This window comes from Podarcis liolepis (assembly GCF_965112155.1).
Source record: "Podarcis liolepis genome assembly, chromosome: 3".
In the NCBI taxonomy this organism is placed as follows: Eukaryota; Metazoa; Chordata; class Lepidosauria; order Squamata; family Lacertidae; genus Podarcis; species Podarcis liolepis.
Window position 1 is genome coordinate 108,295,919 of NC_139557.1, and position 21,448 is coordinate 108,317,366.

At 41.4% G+C, this 21,448-nt stretch overlaps 1 protein-coding gene across 4 annotated transcripts in view; it reads left to right on the forward strand.

The window, feature by feature from the left end:
* Positions 1-21,448, forward strand: part of ATL2 (atlastin GTPase 2) — a 35,064-nt gene that overhangs the window by 10,125 nt on the left and 3,491 nt on the right. For 3 of the 4 annotated variants that reach the window (XM_083494471.1, XM_083494469.1, XM_083494470.1), the window contains exons 2-12: positions 9,349-9,608; positions 11,057-11,191; positions 12,214-12,318; positions 13,495-13,545; positions 14,998-15,054; positions 15,646-15,738; positions 15,959-16,097; positions 17,110-17,237; positions 18,127-18,183; positions 19,021-19,092; positions 20,118-20,549. In XM_083494471.1, the coding sequence (XP_083350597.1) occupies positions 9,349-9,608; positions 11,057-11,191; positions 12,214-12,318; positions 13,495-13,545; positions 14,998-15,054; positions 15,646-15,738; positions 15,959-16,097; positions 17,110-17,237; positions 18,127-18,183; positions 19,021-19,092; positions 20,118-20,549 (1,529 nt within the window). Of the gene's footprint in view, positions 1-7,048; positions 7,241-9,348; positions 9,609-11,056; positions 11,192-12,213; positions 12,319-13,494; positions 13,546-14,997; positions 15,055-15,645; positions 15,739-15,958; positions 16,098-17,109; positions 17,238-18,126; positions 18,184-19,020; positions 19,093-20,117; positions 20,550-21,448 lie in introns of those variants that run through there. The other variant, XM_083494472.1, reaches the window with a different exon arrangement.

The following is a 21,448-nucleotide window of genomic DNA, read 5'->3' on the forward strand; positions in this document are numbered from 1 at the left end:
AATGGCATATTTAAATTGGCCATAATATACAGTGGTGCCCCGCAAGACGAATGCCTCGCAAGACAAAAAACTCGCTAGATGAAAGGGTTTTTCGTTTTTTGCGTTGCTTCGCTAGACGAATTTCCCTATGGGCTTGCTTCGCAAGACGAAAACGTCTTGCGAGTTTGTTCGCTTTTTTCTTAAAGCCGCTTGAAGAGGCGCAGTTGCGATGGACCGTGCTTCGCAAGACGAAAAACATTGCAAGACGAAAAGACTCGCGGAACGAATTAATTTCGTCTTGCGAGGCACCACTGTACAGGCTTTTAGGTCAGGGTATCATCTTACGTAAACAGCACTTCATCCCACTTGAATAGCTGAGACTGTGTTCCAATATCATTCTGATTTGCTGTTAAATTGTGCTACATCCTGCTGAGGGTCTCAGGTTGCTTAAAATGTTTCATGATTTGTTCAGTTCTGTCTAATACACTGACAGGTCCAGTAACAACTAGAAGTAGCACTTTCTTCTGTTGGTCTAGTACAGTGTGGGGAGTGACTCATTAGTGTTTTAAGTTGTGGACTAGCGGTTAGAGAATGGCAGGAGGATGACTGGATTGTTGTGGGATGCTGTCTTGGAAGAATAATATTGAGTCTGTCACGGCTAAAATGGCCGCTGTTTCTTTAATGTGAATAAAGCTGGGTCAGCATGACTCAGCGGTCTGAATCAATCTGTATATATATAAGTGAGAGATGTTAGTTTGTTGGTGTGGCTGGTGTTTGGGTTGGTTGGTGCTGGTGTGTTTCAGTCGTGGTATTCAGTCGTGTTTTGCACAAAGACTTTTAATAAAACTCTGCAAGGATATTCCCGTGGACTCTTTTTGTACCGACAAGGAGACTGAGAAGATAAAGGGAGGTCAGAACCCTTTCCTTCTTCTTTTTTTGCTTTCTACAAACACTGACAGGTTATGGGCCCAGTGTTTCTGAGCATGTGCAGAGTGCAAAACGACTAACAGCATTTCAGCAAGGAGCTGGTGAGTCCTGGTGGTGTACGGAGACAGTGGCTGTGCGTTGGAGCAGTTGGTGGCAAGCTGTAACTGTCTGCAACGACGCTGGAGCGGCTAGGATCTGAGGATCAGGAAAGCACTCAGCGTCGGCTACTGGAACAGTTTGAACTGCTAGAGGACCACAGCAGACGACTCACAGAGCGGCTACACCAGTTGCAGAGCCAGGCGGGACCTGAGGGTCAACAGAGGCAGCAGCTAGAAGCCGGTGAGTGCCAGCCAGGACCATCCAGTTGGACTCTAAGGAGAGAGTCATTAGAGATTGCTGGAGACCCCACAGAAGGGGCTCAGCAAGCACCAGCAGAGATGGCAGATTTCCAGTCTTCCCAAGTTGTAAATATTGGGGGAGGCATCCCTTTTGAACTTCTCTCAGAGAGCAACTGGCTGAGTTGGTCAATTAAAATGCAGCAGTTGTTAAGGAGAGATGGACTATGGGACTGTGTTGAAACTGAGGTTTTGAGACGGGACCCTGCTGAGAAAAAACGGCTGGATGAAAGGGCCCGTGCCCAATTTATGCTGTGTTTGAGCAACTCTCAGTTATTGCATGTAGCAAATGCCAGCACAGCGTTTGAGTGCTGGAATTTACTAAGGGCAATGCATGTCAGAGAAACTGCTGGAACTATAATTTCTCTGACCAGAAGGCTGTTCAGGACTGTTATGAAAGAAGGTGAGAGTTTGGCAACTCATCTTCAAACGCTGAAATCTCTGTTTCTTCAACTACAACAGAGAGGTAAGCATTATGATGAGACTGACCAAACCTACATTATCCTTTCAAGTTTGCCTGAAAGCTGGTTGCCTGTGATTAACAGCATGGAGAGTATGCGTCCCCGAGATCTGACCCTTGAGTATGTGGTTGGCAGATTGACCGAAGAAGCAGAAAGAAGGTCAGATAGACAGGCTGAACTCCAAGAGCGGAGGAGTTACAGCAAAGGGGGCCAGCAGCAGAATCTGCCAATGGAGCAACGCCAAGGTTTGGACTTGGCCATGGCGGTGAGGAGATGCTATAGATGCAACCAACCCGGGCATCTCCAACGTCAATGCAGGGCAAGACTTCCAGGAGACGACATGGAGCAGAGACAGCAATCGACACAGAAACGTAAGCAGAAGGGGTTCTCTTCAGGGAAGAAGAACACGCGTTCTGCTCAGTTTGTGTCTGCGTTTTCTCGAGAGGAGAGAAAGATACCTCGGGGAACATGGTTGCTGGATTCTGGCAGCAGCAGGATTATCTGCAATAGTCGGGAGGACTTTAAGACCCTGGAGAAGCCAGCTGATGGAAAAGACTCAATTTATCTTGCTGATGGTCGTAGAAGCAAGATTGATGGCCAGGGAACATGTTTTCTGCAGTGCTTGAACACTACTCTACCAGAGACTCTGTTTGTCAGCAGTTTGGACTATTGTTTGCTGTCTGTAAGCTGTTTGATTAATGCAGGGTATAGTGTTAAGTTCACGCAGGATGGCTGTCTGATAAAGAATGGAACTCAGGTATGTGGCCATGCAAAGTTGGAAAATGGGTTATATGTAATGCAGGACAAGCCTGTTAAAGCAGCCCAGGTGGTTCAGCATAATTTGCCAGTTCATAAGGGGTGTGTACATCAACTGCACAGAAAACTGGGTCACGCCAATTTCCGTGTGCTTTCAGAAATGCAAAAGGTGTGCAAGAACCTAAAAGTAAATAGCTGTAACTGTTTCCTAGATTGCAATGTATGTAAAATGGCCAAATCTAAGAGGAAGCCTGTGGCTTCTAAAAGCGACAGAGTATCTAAAGAGGTTTTAGAACTTGTCCATTGTGACGTGATAGGCCCTTTTCCACAGAAGACTGAAGGGGGCGCCAGATATGCTTTTCTGGTAATAGATGACAAATCACGTTTTAGTTGGCTGTTTTTGTTAAAGCAGAAATCTGAGTGTTTCCCCACATTCAGAGAATGGGTTGCCCAAGCTGAAAAGCTCTTCGCTCGGCCTGTTGTGCAGCTGCAAACAGATAGGGGCGGAGAATTTCTGAACAAACAATTTGGGGCATGGTTGCGACGTAAGGGGATCACTCACCGTTTGACTAACCCTTATAGCCCTGCTGAAAATGGTCTGTGTGAAAGACGTGGGGCTGTGATACAGTCAGTAAAGGACTGCCTGCTAGTGGATGCAGGATTGGGCCACAACCATAGGCTGTGGGCCGAGGCTTTTCTGACCGCAAACTTTTTGATTAATAGAACCTGGTCTAGCTCTATAAAAGATATTCCATATCGTGTATTGTTTGGGAAAGAACCAGAGTGGACAATGCTCCATAATTGGGGTTCTTGGGCACATGTAAACATTCCCAAAGCTCAGCGCCAGAAAGGGGGCGCTAGAGCGCAGAAACTGCGGTTTGTGGGATACCAGTCCTATGGCAAAGGGTGGCGTTTCAATTTACGCCCAGGATGCGTGGTTCTGTCACGAAGTGCAGACTTCGCTGACCAGGACAGATGGACTGCGATCCATGCCAACCTTGATTGCCTACTGCCCCTACAAGTAAGAGAAGAGGCTTCTTCTCAGCCATTGGCAACACAGGAGCAGAATGAGGAGGAGGCACAGATTTCCCCAAAAGATGTGGCAATAGATAATACTTCTCTAGAGGAAGAGGAAGAAGAGCCAGAGATAAGGGGGGAAGAAGAAGTAGTTGTGCCTAGGCGCTCCCAGCGTTCAAACAAGGGTGTACCTCCTCAGCGTTTGACCCTAGGAGGAGTGAGAGTATGCAATGGCAGGTCAAAATGATTAACTATGCCGAGCTAGATAGATTAACAGGCAGAATACGAGACCAAGACGACCAGAAATTTCAAAAAAATTGGAGTAAATTTTGGAAATATATTGGAACGGATATATAGGAGGAACTGGCGGTATTAGAAAAACTCTATCAGCTAATAATTATAAACTTTAATAAACTAATTACGCAACCCGGGATTTATTTGATACTTACCAAAAGGGTGAAGGGAAGTCAAAGGCTAAGTAGAGCCTAATGTTTATATTATTTTTTTGTATGATTGTACGCTTACTTTTTGTATAGCATGAAAATAGGATGAATAATTTATGTTAAAATGTTTATTTTTGTATCTGTTTGTCCTTTTTTTTTTCTTTTACAAATTCTGAATAAAAATTTACTTGCAAAAAAAAAAAGAGAGTATGCAATGTGAGTTGTGTGGAACCACAAAGTTATAATGAAGTCTTAGACTTACCCCCTGGGGAACGTGCTTTGTGGGAACAAGCTATGAAAGAAGAAATGGACTCTTTTAAACGTAACAAAGTGTTTGAGGTCATAATGCCGCCACCTGGTGGCAGAGTGGTATCATGCAAGTGGGTTTACAAAAGGAAAACCCTTGCATCTGGGGAACCACGTTTTCGAGCCAGATTAGTAGCCAGAGGGTTCACTCAAATTAAAGGGGAGAGTTATGATGAAGTGTTTTCTCCCACGGTAAAGAGTGAAACTTTTCGTTTAATGCTTTCCATTGCAGCTGTAAGACAACTAGCAGTGCACCATTTTGATGTTGATGCTGCATATCTGCATGCAAATTTAGACCATGAAGTGTTAATGAGACAACCCCCTGGGTTTGAAGAGGGGAATGGTGCAGTCTGGCGTTTGAGAAAAGCTGTTTACGGTCTCAAGCAAAGTGGAAGGTGTTGGAACCAGTGTTTAAATGAAGCCCTTGTAAAACTTGGTTTTAAAAGGAGTGTGGCTGATCCATGCTTGTACACCAAGGGGACAGGCAACAAATATCTAATGCTCTTAGTCTTTGTTGATGATTTGCTTGTAGCAGGGAGTTCCACAGATGAGATCCAGAAGCTCACAAGTCAACTGGAAAAGAGGTTTAAGCTTAAAGCCTTAGGGCCTGTAAGCAATTACTTGGGAGTAGAAGTAAGGCAGGAAGCTGATGGAAGCTTCCTATTGAGCCAGAAAGAGAAAATTCTTCATTTAATAGAGCAGTTTGGCATGGAAAACTGCAAGCCAGTTCAGACTCCCATGACACCAGATTTCCCAAAGACACTGTGTGATGATGAATTTGATCAGCCTGAGTTGTATCACTCAAAAATAGGATCACTGTTGTATTTAAGCCAGTGGTCAAGGCCAGACATTGCATGTGCTACAAATGTTCTGAGCCAACGTGTATCTAAACCCAGTACTGCCGATTGGTGTGCTTTGAAAAGGCTTATCAGATATCTAAAGGGGACATTAAATGTATGTTTGAAGATCTCTAGTACACAAGATGAAAAACTAGAAGTATTTGTTGATGCGGACTGGGGAAGCTGTGTAGCTACTAGAAAATCTACAAGTGGAATGGTTATGATGTTTGCGAATTCCATAATTGGATGGAGGTCAAAGAAACAAGGATTTGTTGCAACCTCATCCTGTGAGGCAGAATATGGGAGCCTGTCGCTAGCATGCAATGAAATCATATGGTTTATACAGATACTAAAAGATCTAGATTGTAAAGTAGATTTGCCTATCCAAGTGTATGAAGATAGCCAATCGTGCATTGCATTAGCAGGCTCGGAAATAATGAAATCCGCATCAAAACATATTGCTATCCGTCATGCGAATGTGAGAGATTGTGTACAGAATGGGGTAATCAAACTGGAGTATTGTCAGTCACAAGATAATATTGCTGATTTGTTTACCAAGCCTTTGCCAGCAACATGCCATAATGAATTGATGACAAAACTGGGTTTATGTATATAATGTATTGTATTGTTGTAATGTATGGTTTCTGTTGGGGTTTTTCGCATTTAAGAAACAGAAGGGGTGTCACGGCTAAAATGGCCGCTGTTTCTTTAATGTGAATAAAGCTGGGTCAGCATGACTCAGCGGTCTGAATCAATCTGTATATATATAAGTGAGAGATGTTAGTTTGTTGGTGTGGCTGGTGTTTGGGTTGGTTGGTGCTGGTGTGTTTCAGTCGTGGTATTCAGTCGTGTTTTGCACAAAGACTTTTAATAAAACTCTGCAAGGATATTCCCGTGGACTCTTTTTGTACCGACAAGGAGACTGAGAAGATAAAGGGAGGTCAGAACCCTTTCCTTCTTCTTTTTTTGCTTTCTACAAACACTGTCAGAGTCTTCAGTATCCTTGGGCTAAGAAATGATTTATTTTAAAGGTACTAGCAGTGCCATATTTTAACTATTCTGTAATGTAGATCTTTCCTAGCATGCAACTGGATCCAGGTAGGGGAAAGGGATCTGGTGTTGCTTTCTTGTTGGACTCTGGCCAAAAGTAGTAGGCTAAAGATGAGATACTTAGGGTGTGTTTGAAAGTGTGTCAGAAGTGGTCCATAATCCATGCAGCAGGGATGCTTAAATTTGGCAACCTGAAAATTAATACAGATCCAATAAGAGGGAGATCACTTATTTGTGCCGCTGAGAAAATTGGTGGGGAAGATGCTAAGCGCATATAGATAAGGCTTCTGATAATAGCCTATCAGTGTGACCATTTAAAGAATTCTATTGGGATACCTCTGACATGTTTAAAAACACTTATTATAAGAGTAGCACTCCCTAAGCTATAGAAACTGTGGTCCTTTCTACTCACTACTTTGAATTTTTATTGGTGTTTCATCTCCATTGCTAGGAACGTTGTCTATTGAACTTACTAGCTGTTCTGTTCTGAGACCTTCACCTGATCCATAGGGGGTTCCTAATCAAAGCAGTTTCTAATCAGACTTGTGGAACAACTACTTAGATTTCAGTTTGTAAGAAATCTGCAGGGAAGCAGATTCCAAAAGATAGTATGAATAATGCTTGCACTACTGCGATAAAAGCTACAATTTGGTATGTACCTAGTTAAAGTAAAAACATGGGTAGATAAGACATAGTTTCCTATTTCAGATACATTTTTTGGTTACTTGAGGAGTTTAGTTGCTAAATTTGGATCTTTATTTGAAGGATTTTTTCATCTTATAGAGATCAATAATACAGCACTGGTTATAATTGGACCTTAAAAGTGGGAGGACGGGGATGTTGATGGAAATTCTAAATATTTTTCTGCAGCCTGAATGAATAATTATCAGAAGCAGGTCACCCAAAAATGCCCATGCTAACTTCAAACTGTTGTTGCCAGAGAAATGCTGTATTCAGTTGTAGCTGAGATCCATTAATAGCCATTGGCACAGAACTACAGGCTGTGGAATGTAGTGCATTCCTTGCCGGTTTGTCAGGAAGACAGCCAGTAAAACACATCTTCCAAGGTAGTGTTCTAATTGTTTTTCTAAAAATGTTTCCATTTAAACAGTTAAATTTTTCTTGAAAAATTTGCATAGTAATAGCAGAATTCGGTTTCATACTGAAAATCTATTGTGCAAGAGATTACTAGACCCTCAATCCATTTCAGCTGACAGCCAAAAAAAAAGAGACCATGATTTGTATGTGGTGTGTTTTAAGTAACCCCCCCAACCCCCAACCCCCATTTCTTTAAGTGGAGGAAACAGTATGCAAGCTGCATGACTAAACCCCTGGGCTCATCTCAGGCAATCCAATATCAGCTGTTGTGGAGTTTGAAAAGTGAATTCTTCATGTTTAGTTCAGCAAACCCCCTTGAGTTCCTTTAACACAGAGTGATGTCCAACTAAGCCACACTCTGCGTAGACATATTGAAATAAATGGACTTGAGCCCGTTGATTTCAGTAGGTCTACTTGGAGTATGATTAAGATTGGATATCATTCACCAGTAACATCTACTAATGCAACATTCAGATAAGTGTTGACTCCCTCTTCTGAGAGCTGTCTTGTATACAAATGGTGCTAACCAAATGTGGTGTTTTGCTTTGGCAAACCGGATTTACCCTTCCCCTCTTCCCTTAATGCCCACCCAAAGTTTGCTCTAGAACATTGGGTGACCCTCTGTGGGTGGTGAGGCGTAGAAGACATGGAAATCATATTGTGTCTGCTGGCATGACATTGGATCTTGCTCAAATACTCTTCTAATTTTAATATGTAATCTGAATTGCTTCCTTTGTGGGGTGAAGGTTTGAGTAAACATTTGGTATGTGCCCAAATGAATGGAATGGTGCCATATCCAACAATAGTTCATTGTGGTTCTATAGATTGATTTTAGACATTTTCTTAACAAATGCTTTTCTGTATTTCTCCTTCACAGAAAACTTTATGCATGCATTTCTGTTTAAATCTGAAGTGTTGGACTTTGTAGGTTATGCAAGTGTCAACATGTATTTTGCACACAAAGTCTTAATTCAGCACAATTCAGGAATTAGGGAAGTCAGTCAGCTTAAAACTGTTTGCTAACTTCAGTTCAGCTGTGCTACAGTGTTGCAGAACCAGAGCAAGCAGACAACCATTTCTCACTAATATTTGGCATTCCATCATTTGAAAAATAAGACTTTAGAGCCTTCTTGCTCAAAAATGGCAACTGGACATTCCATTTTGGTGCCTGCAACCCTGGTTTAAGGAGCCATTTGGCGCCTAGTTTATACATCTGAATTTCTAACACTGGCACTAATAGCCACTATGTTTAGAAGCGAACAAGAACCCAGAAAAAAATTTAGGAATTTGCACCGTTCAGAATAAAATAATTCCTTTTCTAAAACTGCACAGACAGAACTTTAATACATTCACAGGCACAGTGGGATAAAACCAGGACACTACGATGAGTTTTGTCCTTCTACTGTAAGTTGACGCAGGGCTAGAAGGAAGAAGTGTGCTTTCTGAATGTCCCATGGTGGGAAGGAGAAAGTTGGCCATCCATGAGAGCAGGTTTGTGGTTCTGGCTTTGGACCAGAAGGTTCTGTTGCATTCCATTTAGTTCATTGGTTCTTCAGCTGGTAAATTGGGTCTCAGTCTGACCCTAGATGGAGCACAACAGAACTACTACCTTTCAAATATATGGTAAGAAATTCAAGAAGTGGATTCCTAAAGGTGTGTTTAGGGTAAAAGTGGGTCCCAGGTCTGAAAAGTTTGAAAGCTACTGATGTAATTCAGCTAGACGGAGAACTACTATATAGTTTTCTTTAATATTGACAACGAGACTATCAGGTCTTCTTTATTGTGGTTTGCTTAGTTTTGGGGCTTAACACAGAATTAAAATGCATGCGAGCTTACTTGATAAACCAAACTGTAAAGTTGCTTCCCAGGTTGAAAATATTTTCTAGACTTGCTGTGGTAAGCGGGAGGGAAAAGGTAATTTTGCTGAAGGGGCAGCTGTTCTGAGATGACTTACCAAGTTGTCATTCCTAGTGATAAGAAACCTATGTTCCATTTCACTTAATGTATAAATGAACAGAATTGTTCTAACAGAATTTGGAAAGAGAATGTAACTAATGTTAAAAAAATTATTTCCTAGGGGAAAACTTTGTGGACGCAGAAGAGAACGCCCTTTTGGATACTGATGAAGAGGTGGTTCCGGAGAAGCCACGCCCAATACAAATTGTTCTTGCTCATGAAGACGATCATAACTTTGAACTGGATGAGTCAGCGTTGGAGAGAATTTTGCTTCAGGAACACATAAGAGATCTCAATATAGTAGTTGTTTCTGTAGCTGGTGCATTCCGTAAAGGCAAATCTTTTCTCTTGGACTTTATGCTTAGGTATATGTACAACAAGGTGAGTAGCTTAAAGCACACCAGCTTGAAAATTCAAACTAGTTTGAATGCAAGTCTGTTTTATTGAAAACATTTACGTCCTACTCTTTAACTGGAAATGTTAAGGTATTTGATTCTTAGGGTTCATTGTAATGCATTCCTAAATAAAACCCCAGTTTGTTCTTAAACTCTTGTGGCTTCGACAGAGTGATCCAATATTGACTTTGGAAGTAAAAGGCATAATTATTTTGGTATAAATTAGTTTAGTGTAAGTGGTTTTTCAGAGAATAACATGCAGAATATGGCCTATGTCCGGTGGTTACTTTGCAGTAGTGGAAAACACAACCACACCTGCAGGATTATTAGCTAATTTTGTCTGATCCACTGTAGATCCCAGGGCCACTGAAAACACTAAAATATGGAGGAGGGAGGAAAACTGGCAAAAATCAGTTGCCTTGCCTTCTGTGAGCTGAAACACTTTGCTATGCTAAGGGAGCATTGGGTACAAACATGGGTGACCAAGCAGTGCCTTTATGAGCAGGGAAGAGCTCAGTGATAGAGGGACACTACTTGCGTCTCTTGATGTTCTAGTCTAGGCATCTAGGCAGCTGAGAGAGTCAGGCAGCAGTTCTGGAAAGAACACTAGTACTAACCATGACCTCTTAAATTGCTATGAGCTCATCAAAGACATGATGGGAGAATTGCTTAGGAATACATGCTGCCTCCTGCAGATAGGTTAGACTTCTTCAGTGTGGACGCACTTGTACAGAGAGCCACTTTGGAATTCCCTGCATCTTGTTTAAAAGGTGTGTGGGTGTGGGTGGGTGTGTGGGTGTGTATGCGTATGCAAGCCTTTACTGATTGATAGAGCTGAAATGGATGGGTTTGTATAAAAAACAGCATGCTGATTCTTGCACAGTTAACATTATTCATGATAGTGACTCAAGCCATACTCGTGTGTAGGCCTATAGAAATCAATAGGTATTACTTAAATCCATTGATTTAATGGGTTTATATTGTGTATAACTAACATTGAATATTGCTTTATGCATTGTGAAGTTGGTTAAAGCGTAGATATATTAAAGGGTAGGGCAGAATACTTTAACAAACTGCTTGGCAAGTGCTGACAAAAGCCAAAGAAATGGAACACCATTACAAGATTTTATGGGAACATAATATGAATAGAAATGCAAATAAGATTACGGGGTATCTTAACTCAGCAGGATCTTTCTTTACAGGTTCTATAAATGTAGAAAGCTTGTACTGTCCTTGAAGTAACATGGACCAAGAATTGTGTTCTTTGAGAGCAGTCACTTTAACTTCTGACTGGTATTGAAAATTCCGCAAAACTGAAACATTCATTTTTTTATTGAAATAAGATTTCCCCCTGACTAGTTATTTTACATGTTCTAATGTAAGATTACCTAGAACTTCTTAACACACTGAATAAGTATGTGACTCCTGTTACAGGAATCATCTTCTTGGATAGGTGGAAGCCAAGAGCCTTTGACTGGGTTTACATGGAGAGGAGGGTGTGAGAGAGAAACAACTGGAATTCAGATTTGGAGTGAAGTGTTCGTAATTCCCAAGCCTGATGGGACAAAGGTATTACTTTAAATAGCTGGCAGGTGTTTACTGTCTGAAGTACGTTGGGTGTGACTGTGGCAAACCTTGGCTCTCTCCTCAAGAGTTGAATAATTTTTTGTAAACCACTTTGAGGGGTTGGTTTTTTGTTTCATTGCAATCAGGTGGCATATAAACGTTATGAAATAAATAATATTAGCTTAATATATTTTATATTATTACCGTGTTTTCTGCATATCTTATTTCCTGCCACTTTGAAAAAAAACGCTGCCATTTTGTAAAGTTGAAACAAGATACGCAGACAACTTGTTACTGAATGTCAGTTGCATGAAGCTGATAAGGTAATCTTAAAGCTTACCTGTTTATGACTTGAACAGTGTGTGCAATAGCCCGACCCCCCACCCCCCAGAAGTTAGGCCATATTTAGAATCTAGTTAGGATCCTGGTTCAGTCTAGTGCAGGGGTCTGCAACCTTTAAGACAAAAAGAGCCACTTGGACCCATTTCCGAAGAAAAAACAACAACTGGGAGCCGCAAAACCATTGCGACATTTAAAACAAATATATCTCCGGAGCCACGATCTGACAGCGGGCGGGAAGGTGACGTCGGGACGGTGCGTGACTAACGCACGCACCGCCCCCATGCGACGTCACAGCCAGTACAGCGCCCGCCACAGTGAGGAGTGTCGGGCGCACAATGCGCCTCCTCCCCTCGCTAGTATCCGCCCCGGAGCCGTGGCAAAGGTGTAAAAGAGCCACATGCGGCTCCGGAGCCGCAGGTTGCAGACCCCTGGTCTAGTGCATAAACATGTATAAAAAAACCAAAGTGCAAGAGAGTGAAAGGTGGCTGGGTTACTTGGCCAGTCCTTAGGCTGCCAATAAAGCAGTCTCTGGCTGGTGGAATATATCTTCTGACAGCCAAATTGAGGTAATTGAGATGGCTTAATAGAAGACAGCTGGGGTAGCTTAAGTTTTTAGCATAGAGATGTCAGAGCTGCCTGTTTAGTAATTTTGCTTCTTCTTTTTAATGGCAACACTCCTCTAGGTTGCAGTATTGCTAATGGATACCCAAGGTGCCTTTGATAGCCAATCAACTATCAAAGACTGTGCAACTGTATTTGCTTTGAGCACCATGACGAGTTCGGTCCAGGTAAGGACCCTTGTTTAAAACTGAGATATGAAAGCTAGGAGCTAAATGGCACCTTAAACCTAGGTTATGGGCGCCACAACGGAATGTCTAGGCATGCTTTTTTAATAAAAAGAATAAAAGCTGAAAATGAATGAACCACAGCTAAAATATTATGTTCATTTTTCACATGGTCTATTAGTCCTTTCCCTGTCCACCCCCCTAATATTATTAAGAGAGTCTCTTCTCCAGTCTTCGGAGTAGCTGGAAATGGGGAGGTAGAAAAAGGTCCTCTTTTTCTTCTACTCTGCAGTTTTAATCTGAAATCTTAGGCATAGTAGTATACCCAGAGCTCAGAAACTGCTTGCGCTAATGAAATTCCCTGTCTCAAAATGCACCTAGAACAATGGGAGTTTCGAAAACTGCTAAGGATATATGTTTTTCAAAGTGGTGGTAGCCTCTGAATATCCTCAGGCTACAGCTTCAAAATGCACAGTCTGAAGCCATATGACACCGCAGCTTTGCTTAAAAGCTAAACAGTCTTAGATCTGGACATTGATTGTGAACCCTCAGTAAGGTTTTTAGAACAGTGTCACCAGTATTTTGGAAAACTGTTCCTATGAAGGCAGACATTGACAATTTTGGTATTTCAATGCCTATTGAAAATAGTTTTAGTTTTGCCAAATGATTTTAGAGAATTAATTGATTCGGCATTGGTCCTGTTTTACAATTTTATGTTTTAAACAGAATCATATATTTGCTGGACAAAGGAAAGTGCCTTAGCACTCACTAAAATGAGAAGGAATGCTCACCATTGCTAAGCTGGGGAGTGTTTTGAAGAGCTCTGGCATATGATGTATGCCCAACCACATAATACCTAGCAACAGGGCTCTGTCTGCTTAGTTAACCACCCAAATCCCATTGGTTTTGATTCCTTATTTCTGTGGCCGTCACAGGTTAGCATTTATTAACTTTTGACACGAGGCAACTTAAGAAATGATCATGCTAGTGTTTGCTTTGCTTTAAAAACTCCCTTTTTACTTCTGATGTGAAGCATTCTGACTAGGATTTAGGACAGTGTGACCCCATCCCTGATTGTTAGTTTGGGTAGTAACTCACTCAGTGCTGGTGTATTTTTTCATAGGAAAATGTATAAAATCTGTTGCAGAAATGTAAAAAAACTAATAACGTGTTTTCTAGGTGTACAATTTATCACAGAACATTCAAGAAGATGATCTTCAGCATTTGCAGGTAAATGTGTCCATAAACAATGACAATCTCCCACTAAGGAACATGACTGTAGAACATGGATTATAATTAGTGTTGATTTGTTGAGTTGAGTGTTGAGTTGTTCATAGGACAGGTCAGAATTCTTGGGGGGAAAATATTCATGTAAGCAGAATCTGGCAAACTTCCTTTAGTAGCTGATCTCAAGGAGTGCTGTTTTGGAATGTAACTGCTACTAAAAGTAGGAAGAGTGATGGGATGTTGAAAGACATGATGTGGACATAGGACACAGCACAGAATGCTTAGGGTCATGGCCATTACATTGCAATGGGCTCCCCGCCCTTTACTTCTGAGATATTAGTCGTCTTCTTTTTTTTTAAGTATACTGATTGTAAAAAAATAAAATAAAATAATATTTGGATTCTATGGAGTTCTAAGCAGTTATGTAATTTTTGTCCAAATTGGCTCTGCTAAATTTGGGCCCCTATTGGAAAATACTATGATGATTCAACAGAAGGATTCTAGGTTTGAAGAATGAAATTATTTGGTTGGTAGAGCTGCTTGGTGGAAGAGTAATGGAAGCATCGGGATCTTGCCACTAAAAGATGATCTTTCTGGTTTTGAGATAGTTTTGAAGTCGGACAGCATGGGTCAAAAGTAACTTTGACATAGATAATATGGGGAGGTGGGCACTGCTGGTACATACCGCTAGAAGATAAAATTAAAGAATTGGTAAATATTCAGATTGGAGCACAATTTTTAGAGCTGCCTATGGTACAAGCTAGTCGATTTATTTTTCAGTTATCAGCTTTAAAGGGAGGTGTTCCCAGACATGCTGAACATTGTGACCCCAAATGGCTAATGCAGCAGTTTTTCCTTTTCTTTTTACAAAGCAGAAATATTGTATAGTATAATGTATTTACAGTAGTCATTTTATTGCCACAATTGGCAAAAGTAGGTTGGCTCCTATTAAACAGAGGATTACTGTTGAGTCACAAGACAGTGGAAGTAGGCAAAAAGTTGTTTAGTACTGCAGGCCTTATTAATGGATTGGAATACAGTTGTACTATGGTTCTCAAACGCCTTGCGACTTGAACATTTTGGCTCCCGAACGCCGTAAACCCAGAAGTGAGTGTTCTGGTTTGCGAACGTTTTTTGGAAGCCAAATGTCCGACGTAGCTTCCATAGCTTCCGATTAAGTGCAGGAAGCTCCTGCAGCCAATCGGAAGCCGCGCCTTGGTTTTCGAATGTTTTCAGAAGTCAAATGGACTTTGGCAACAGATTCTGTTCGAGAACCAAGGTATGACTGTATATTGCTTTCCTTTGTATTATAAGCTTGGTCAGTGCAAGCACCTAACAATGATGAATAATGACTTGAAATCCAGTATTGGGCTACTTTAGTGTCTGTCTGAGCATGTGTTGCAGTACTGTCTGTTTCTGTACTCTCGATGCATGCTTAATGGCTTCGTTTTATAGTTGTTTACAGAGTACGGAAGGCTAGCTATGGAAGAAATTTATCAAAAGCCATTTCAGGTAATAGCATGATTATATTGGTCATATTTAATTAAATTTTGTATGTATATTTAACAACATAGGGCAGTTTCACACACTACAGTAGAATCCAGTAAGCATTAATCATAGCATATACCAACTTCAGCAAAACATTTAAGGCAGTTACATAGTTCCTAACCTTACACATTGATAGTACGTGTAGATCAGGGCAGCCATATTTTCCCTGGGCTCCATCACGTGTTTCATGGTGATTGTGTGTAAGTTGCCTAAGCCATAATGGGCAAAGGTTCCTGTCAAAGTTCATATAGTGTTGGCTCAGTCTGCTATAAAGCTATTGGCCTTAACAGGCTTGTTGATGGTAGCCAAAAGATGTATTTTTATGACCAAACCTTGTGCACATTAAGCAATGACGGTGCACATGGCAAAGCAGTTGGTGTATAATTTTTATGGAAAAGCCAAGGTTAAACTAGGGCTTCCATGGTGGCATTTTCAGGCTACTTGTGTTTTGGGGATTAAAATCCTACTTGTTCAGCTTCTGAGTATTTCTAGTTATGCATGTTCTTCTGTTGGCCAGGGCAACAGTTAACGGTTACTTTTGTCTCTCTCATATAGACACTAATGTTCTTAATTAGAGACTGGAGCTATCCTTATGAACATCCATATGGCTTAGTTGGAGGAAAACAATTTCTAGAAAAACGGTTACAGGTAAGCTATGACCTGCAGTAAATCCTTAGTAAGACCATGTTCCTAAACAAACGAGAACTTGGTTCATGAGAGCTGCACTACATAGAACCTAAAAGCAATTGTTTTGGATTAGGTCAGCTTTAATATTCTCTATAATAAAAGTAATACTAAACTCTGGAGCCAGAAGGATGTATATCATCTCTGATAAGATTGTGTTGTGAAAAATGTGTTTTGCTTGTAGGTTAAGGTGCACCAGCACGAAGAGCTCCAGAATGTAAGGAAGCACATTCACTCATGTTTCAGTAATCTTGGCTGTTTCCTATTGCCACATCCTGGTCTTAAAGTCGCAACAAACCCAAGCTTTGATGGGAGGCTAAACGGTATGAGGTTTTTCACTTGTATTCCTGGCTTTAATAGATTACTGATTTGAATCTGTATTCAAGTGCAAATGCACTGAAGGGGGTAGATGAAGTGCACATAATTCTAAAATTTAGTACGGATGAGCTCTGATATATAGAGTAATATGCTTATTGGAGAAGGAGATGTTCGTATAAATTCTGTTTGAATGCTGTAGTCAAATATTCAGTTGATGGGTGTTGTGGGGGCACTAGTGTATATATTTGAAACGTATTTTATACGCTTCTGACAACAGTGAATGGGATGTTTGATTGAAACCTACACAGTAAGGGGAAGAAAGCCAGACTGTTGCCAACATGGTTTCCCATTACATCTGAACTGGGCTTTTGTTTTGAGAAACTTACTGTACTAGAACTGTATAGGCATGCTAGCTGGGAGTGGGGGGGGGGGGAGCTTCAACAGAATCTAGACATGCTTAAAAAACAGCAGCTGCCTATCATTGCATATTTTTAATGCTGCATTTTTATTTATATTCTTTCGGATGGGCATAAATAGAAACTCTTACACACACCTGAAGCAATGTTTATATTTCACTGATAAGTTTTTGCTCACTTCTTCTGTGCTTGGAATAGAGCACCCAGCAAAGTAGCCATCAGCCAGGGCATATATTAAGCGACTGAATTTTTTTATGTGAGTACTTGTTAGCTCTAACATTCACAGCATTTTAGAAATAAACTGGGACAATAAAGATCTTGCTTATCTTGTGTTTCTGATTCAAGAACACAAATCGATAACAGTGCTGCTGTTGCTGCTCCTCTGGTTTTTGGATAGCCTTGTTATAAAGGACTGGCAATCTTTTAATGAAACAACCTTCAGCATTGGCTAAGGTTTGAAGGTTTTTCTTTCTTTTTGGATATCCAATTATTGAGTTGGGATGTTTCACATCATGTTAAGCCGCCACTGACTCTGGAGAGAAGGAGCGTCTTGTTAATTGCGGCAAAATTGCAACTCCTTTTCTGTGACTGATTCCACTAGACATTGATGACGACTTTAAGAGTGAGCTACGGAATCTGGTTCCATTGCTGCTTGCTCCTGAAAACCTGGTAGAGAAAGAGATCAGTGGCTCGAAGGTGACATGTAGAGATCTTGTGCAATATTTCAAGGTAGGCAAATACTTGTGCTCATTGATCAGTTCTTTAAAATAGTGAACCTATCATAAGCCCTTCAGCTTGTAGGTCAGCACCCTGTTAAGGGACAGAGACCCATTGAAATGCAGTAGTCTGCACATTATGGCCAGCATAATCAAAGGCATGGCAGTTTTTTGGTCATCAAGCTTAGTTCTTTTTTCTGTTCTGTTAACTATGCTCTTGCTAGAGAAATGAAGCTTTCTGCAGCTATATGGCCCCAATTTTCAGTTGAGACTTTCAATGTTGTTTCCTTTCCTGGCTCTTCCAGCATATTGATGTACATAAACCAACCCTTTGCTATATGGGCAACTTCACTCACCCCAGGTTGCCCCAAATCTCATTAGACTGTTTTGCTCTTTATGATGCAAAGTGGTTTCCAGTTGCCCCTGGAGTGATGCAGGAACACCATCCAGGAGCTTAATCTGCAAACTCCTGTTCTTGAAGTAGTAGTCTCCTGCTCTGGCTGGTGGTTGCAGTGTTTTGTAGCGAAGAGTAGGCCATCACATCTGATTTGTCATCACCCAAAGTTGGCATATGTGGGGCAGCATGGAGTCTACTTGTCCTTGAACTGTGTTGCTGCACCCATCTATTGGTGCAGAGTGCTTCCAAAAAGCACACCCAACAAAATGCTCTTAGGAAAACCACCTTTAATTATGGTTATGCTTCCCTACAGCATGGCGGTTGCTCAGTGAATCCAATCTTTAACATTGCTAAAAAGTATAACATTTAATATTGGTGGACATGATAGACCACCTTAATCCAGTAAATTATATTATTTAATTGAACTTGAATTTTGGGTGTTGTGTTTAAAATCTGCTTTTCCAGTCGATTGAAACTAGACAGTAAAACCTTGTTTTGTTTTTAGGCTTATATTAAAATCTATCAAGGAGAGGAGTTGCCTCACCCTAAGTCAATGCTTCAGGTAAAGTTTTGTACACTTCTGTCTCTAAAGGTATCTGACGCCAAGAGTGTTTGATATAGATCAGCCCAGCTGATGGTCAGAGGCTGTATGCTTGTGAATAAAAGCTGCTGGAAACTGCAGGGAGGGGACAGTGCTGTTGTGCTCAAGTTCTGCTTGCAGGCTTCCCATAGGCCTCTGGTTGGCGACTCCTGCCAAAACCGCCCGTCACCTCTCCAGCCGGGAGAGGGTCTCGGGGGGCTTGTTTAGCTAAAGAAGCCCCCCGCGACCCTCTCCCAGCTGGAGAAGTGGTGTGCGGCTAAAGAGGCTCCTGCCATAGCCGCGCGCCACCTCTCCAGCCGGGAGAGGGTCGCGGGGCTATGGCTTCTTCGCTCCATAGGACGCACACACATTTCCCCTTCATTTTTGAAAGTGCGTCCTATAGAGCAAAAAATACGGTAAATGTCAGCGTGACAAACCAAGGTGTACACTGATTCTGCACATGGCCAACTTGTGCTGTCAGATAAACTGAGATTAAATGGGTCTTTCCCATCTAGTACCTTGACGTGCCTTTCTTCAGTGTGAGTTTCTCGTAAAGCAGTGTTTTTTTAGGATTTTCTTTCTGGTAACTGCAGCAGATTAGCCCAGAAAACTGTTTTAAGATTGCCAAGCAATTCTGTCCAAGAGCTGACATCAGAGGGTGGGTGTTGCAAGTAATGATTCAGGAGTTTAGGGTATGAAAATATGGTAAGAATACATTCATTTGGTATTCAGATCACAAATATGGAAACTATGACACAAATGAAACTCCTCCAAGCTGTTTAGTGTCACTTGTTATGCTTTGTTTTTTTAAAATTTAAGGCAACAGCAGAAGCCAACAACCTTGCTGCAGTAGCTGGAGCAAAAGATACTTACAACAAAGGAATGGAGCAGGTATTGATGTGAATGGACGATATGTTGCATGCTTTTAGTTTAATCTAAGAACTGCTCTGCACTGGGTAGATGTTTGAGCTTAGATCTCATAAACCAAGAGTAGGTAGATCAAGATCTACCAATAAATCTCTGAGTGATTTGCAGTGGATTGTCAAGGATGTTTGAGAAAGGCGCACCCTGTTCCTTAATTCTGAATACAGACACCGTGAGCTACTTCTTTGCACCTGGTTCCAGTATATAAATAAATCAAAGTCTGAGCTGTGGTGTTGCCTGCTTCTCAGACTTTTTACTTTTTATTTGCAAATTGAACACAGAAAAGGAAGTGGGGGAAATATTAAAGGGGGTAGGGAATAATGCCGCTCAAATGTACCTGAATATACCAAGATTAATGTTAGTGCAGAGAAACTTTTTTTTGAGGGAGGTAACGGGGACAGCTGGTAAGGAAGACTGATTCCGCAGCATGGTCGCTTAAGCATGGATGTTATGCCTGCATCAGCCCTCGGATGAATTGCTTAGCTAGTACACTGGAAGGATCGTGAATGGCTCTGGAGCTGTTATGTGGTGCTATATATATAAAGGTGATGTAAAATTAACACATTAATGCCCTTTGGTTGCCCTTGCTCCACATGCGTCAGTCTGATTTAGGCACAAGCAGCCGTCTTTCCGAAGGTGATGCTGGAGAGCTACTACATTTTTTAAAAGGAGCAGTGAAGGGAAGCTTCCTCCTTCACCTCCTTTTTTTAATTTATTTAAACTTATTCTGCCTTTTCTGCAAAGGTATGCATGGTTCTCTGCCTCTCACTTGTCCTCGCAATCTTGTGAGATAGGCTGGTCTTGAGGGATAGTGAGTAATCCAGTGAGTTTTGTAGCTGAGTGAGGATTTGAACCTAGATCTTCCCAGTCCTTGTCCAATAGAATAAAACTGCATCTGAATAAACTTACACCTGTAGCCCTCGTACCCCTATAACGCTAGGCGAATTCTAACATAATGCAAGCTAATAGGTCGATTCTGCTTATTCCAACAGGTTTGTGGAGGAGATAAGCCTTATATTGCTCCTGCAGACTTAGAGCGAAAGCACTTAGATCTAAAAGAGCTTGCCATAAAACAGTTCCGTTCTGTGAAAAAGATGGGAGGTGAGGATTTCTGTCGCCGTTACCAGGACCAGCTTGATGAAGAGCTCGACGAAGTCTATGCAAACTTTGTGAAGCACAACGATGGCAAGAACCTCTTCTATGCTGCCCGTACCCCTGCTACTCTCTTTGCTGTTATGTTTGCCATGTACATAATCTCAGGACTGACTGGCTTCCTTGGAATGAACTCCATAGCTACCCTATGTAACCTTGTAATGGGGGTCGCGCTCATCTCCCTTTGTACTTGGGCGTACGTTAAATACTCTGGGGAATTCAGAGAAGTTGGAACACTCATTGATCAGATGGCTGAGCTACTATGGGATCAGGTGGGTACCTTTGATCTAAAAGTTTTCCTTCCAGAAGAAACTTGCCAACTTTGCTGTTCTTGAGCAGTAGTTGGTCTAAATGCCCCTCCTGCAAGAACGAAGAACACCAGAAATAAATCACTAGAGAATGAACCTGGTGGAAATAGCCTTTGAAATCCACCCAGAATATTTTTAGTACCTCCGTGCCCAATCATACAACCAGATTTTGAAAATCCCTAGAAGGCAGAGGCAGTAATGTAAGTTCATCTCCTTTTGTGTGTGTCCATAAAAGGCACAGGTTTGGTTTATACTCTTAAAAAGTAAGTAAGAACTATCTTTCCAAAGACAGATCCTAGCAGTTCTGATTCCATATTTGGTTGTCATGACACTGAATGGAAATTTCATGGAAGTTGAGCTTGAGTACATTATAGGACCGTCTGCCGTAGCATACGTTGGCTTGTTTACTGCACACTAAAATTGCTCGTTCATAAAATGATCAGCTCTTAAAGACTGGTATACAGACTAAATGCATAAACACGTCAGCAGGATATTTGGAATTGGAATGTGACAAGCAGAAAGCTTTAATTAGGCACATGGTAGGAGGTTTTTCATTAAAATTCCTATTGTGTAGGGGAAGGACTATGAGCCATCAATGGCTGGCCACATCAAGGTATGTATGCACTTCAGCAAAGGGTTTCCGAGTTCTTTGTTCAAAAAGATTTTCACATGAATTCTTCTTGATTAAACCTGAACAAAAGAAGCATACATTGTGCTCTGCTGCAACAGCTTCCAAGACATTTGAGAGTGCCTTCTCATCAACTAATTAATAGTTCCCTTAGCACAATCCTTTGCATGTTTTATCTAAGGTGAGTCCCTCTGTGTTCAGTAGGGCTTACTCTTAGTAAAGTGTGTTTGAGTGT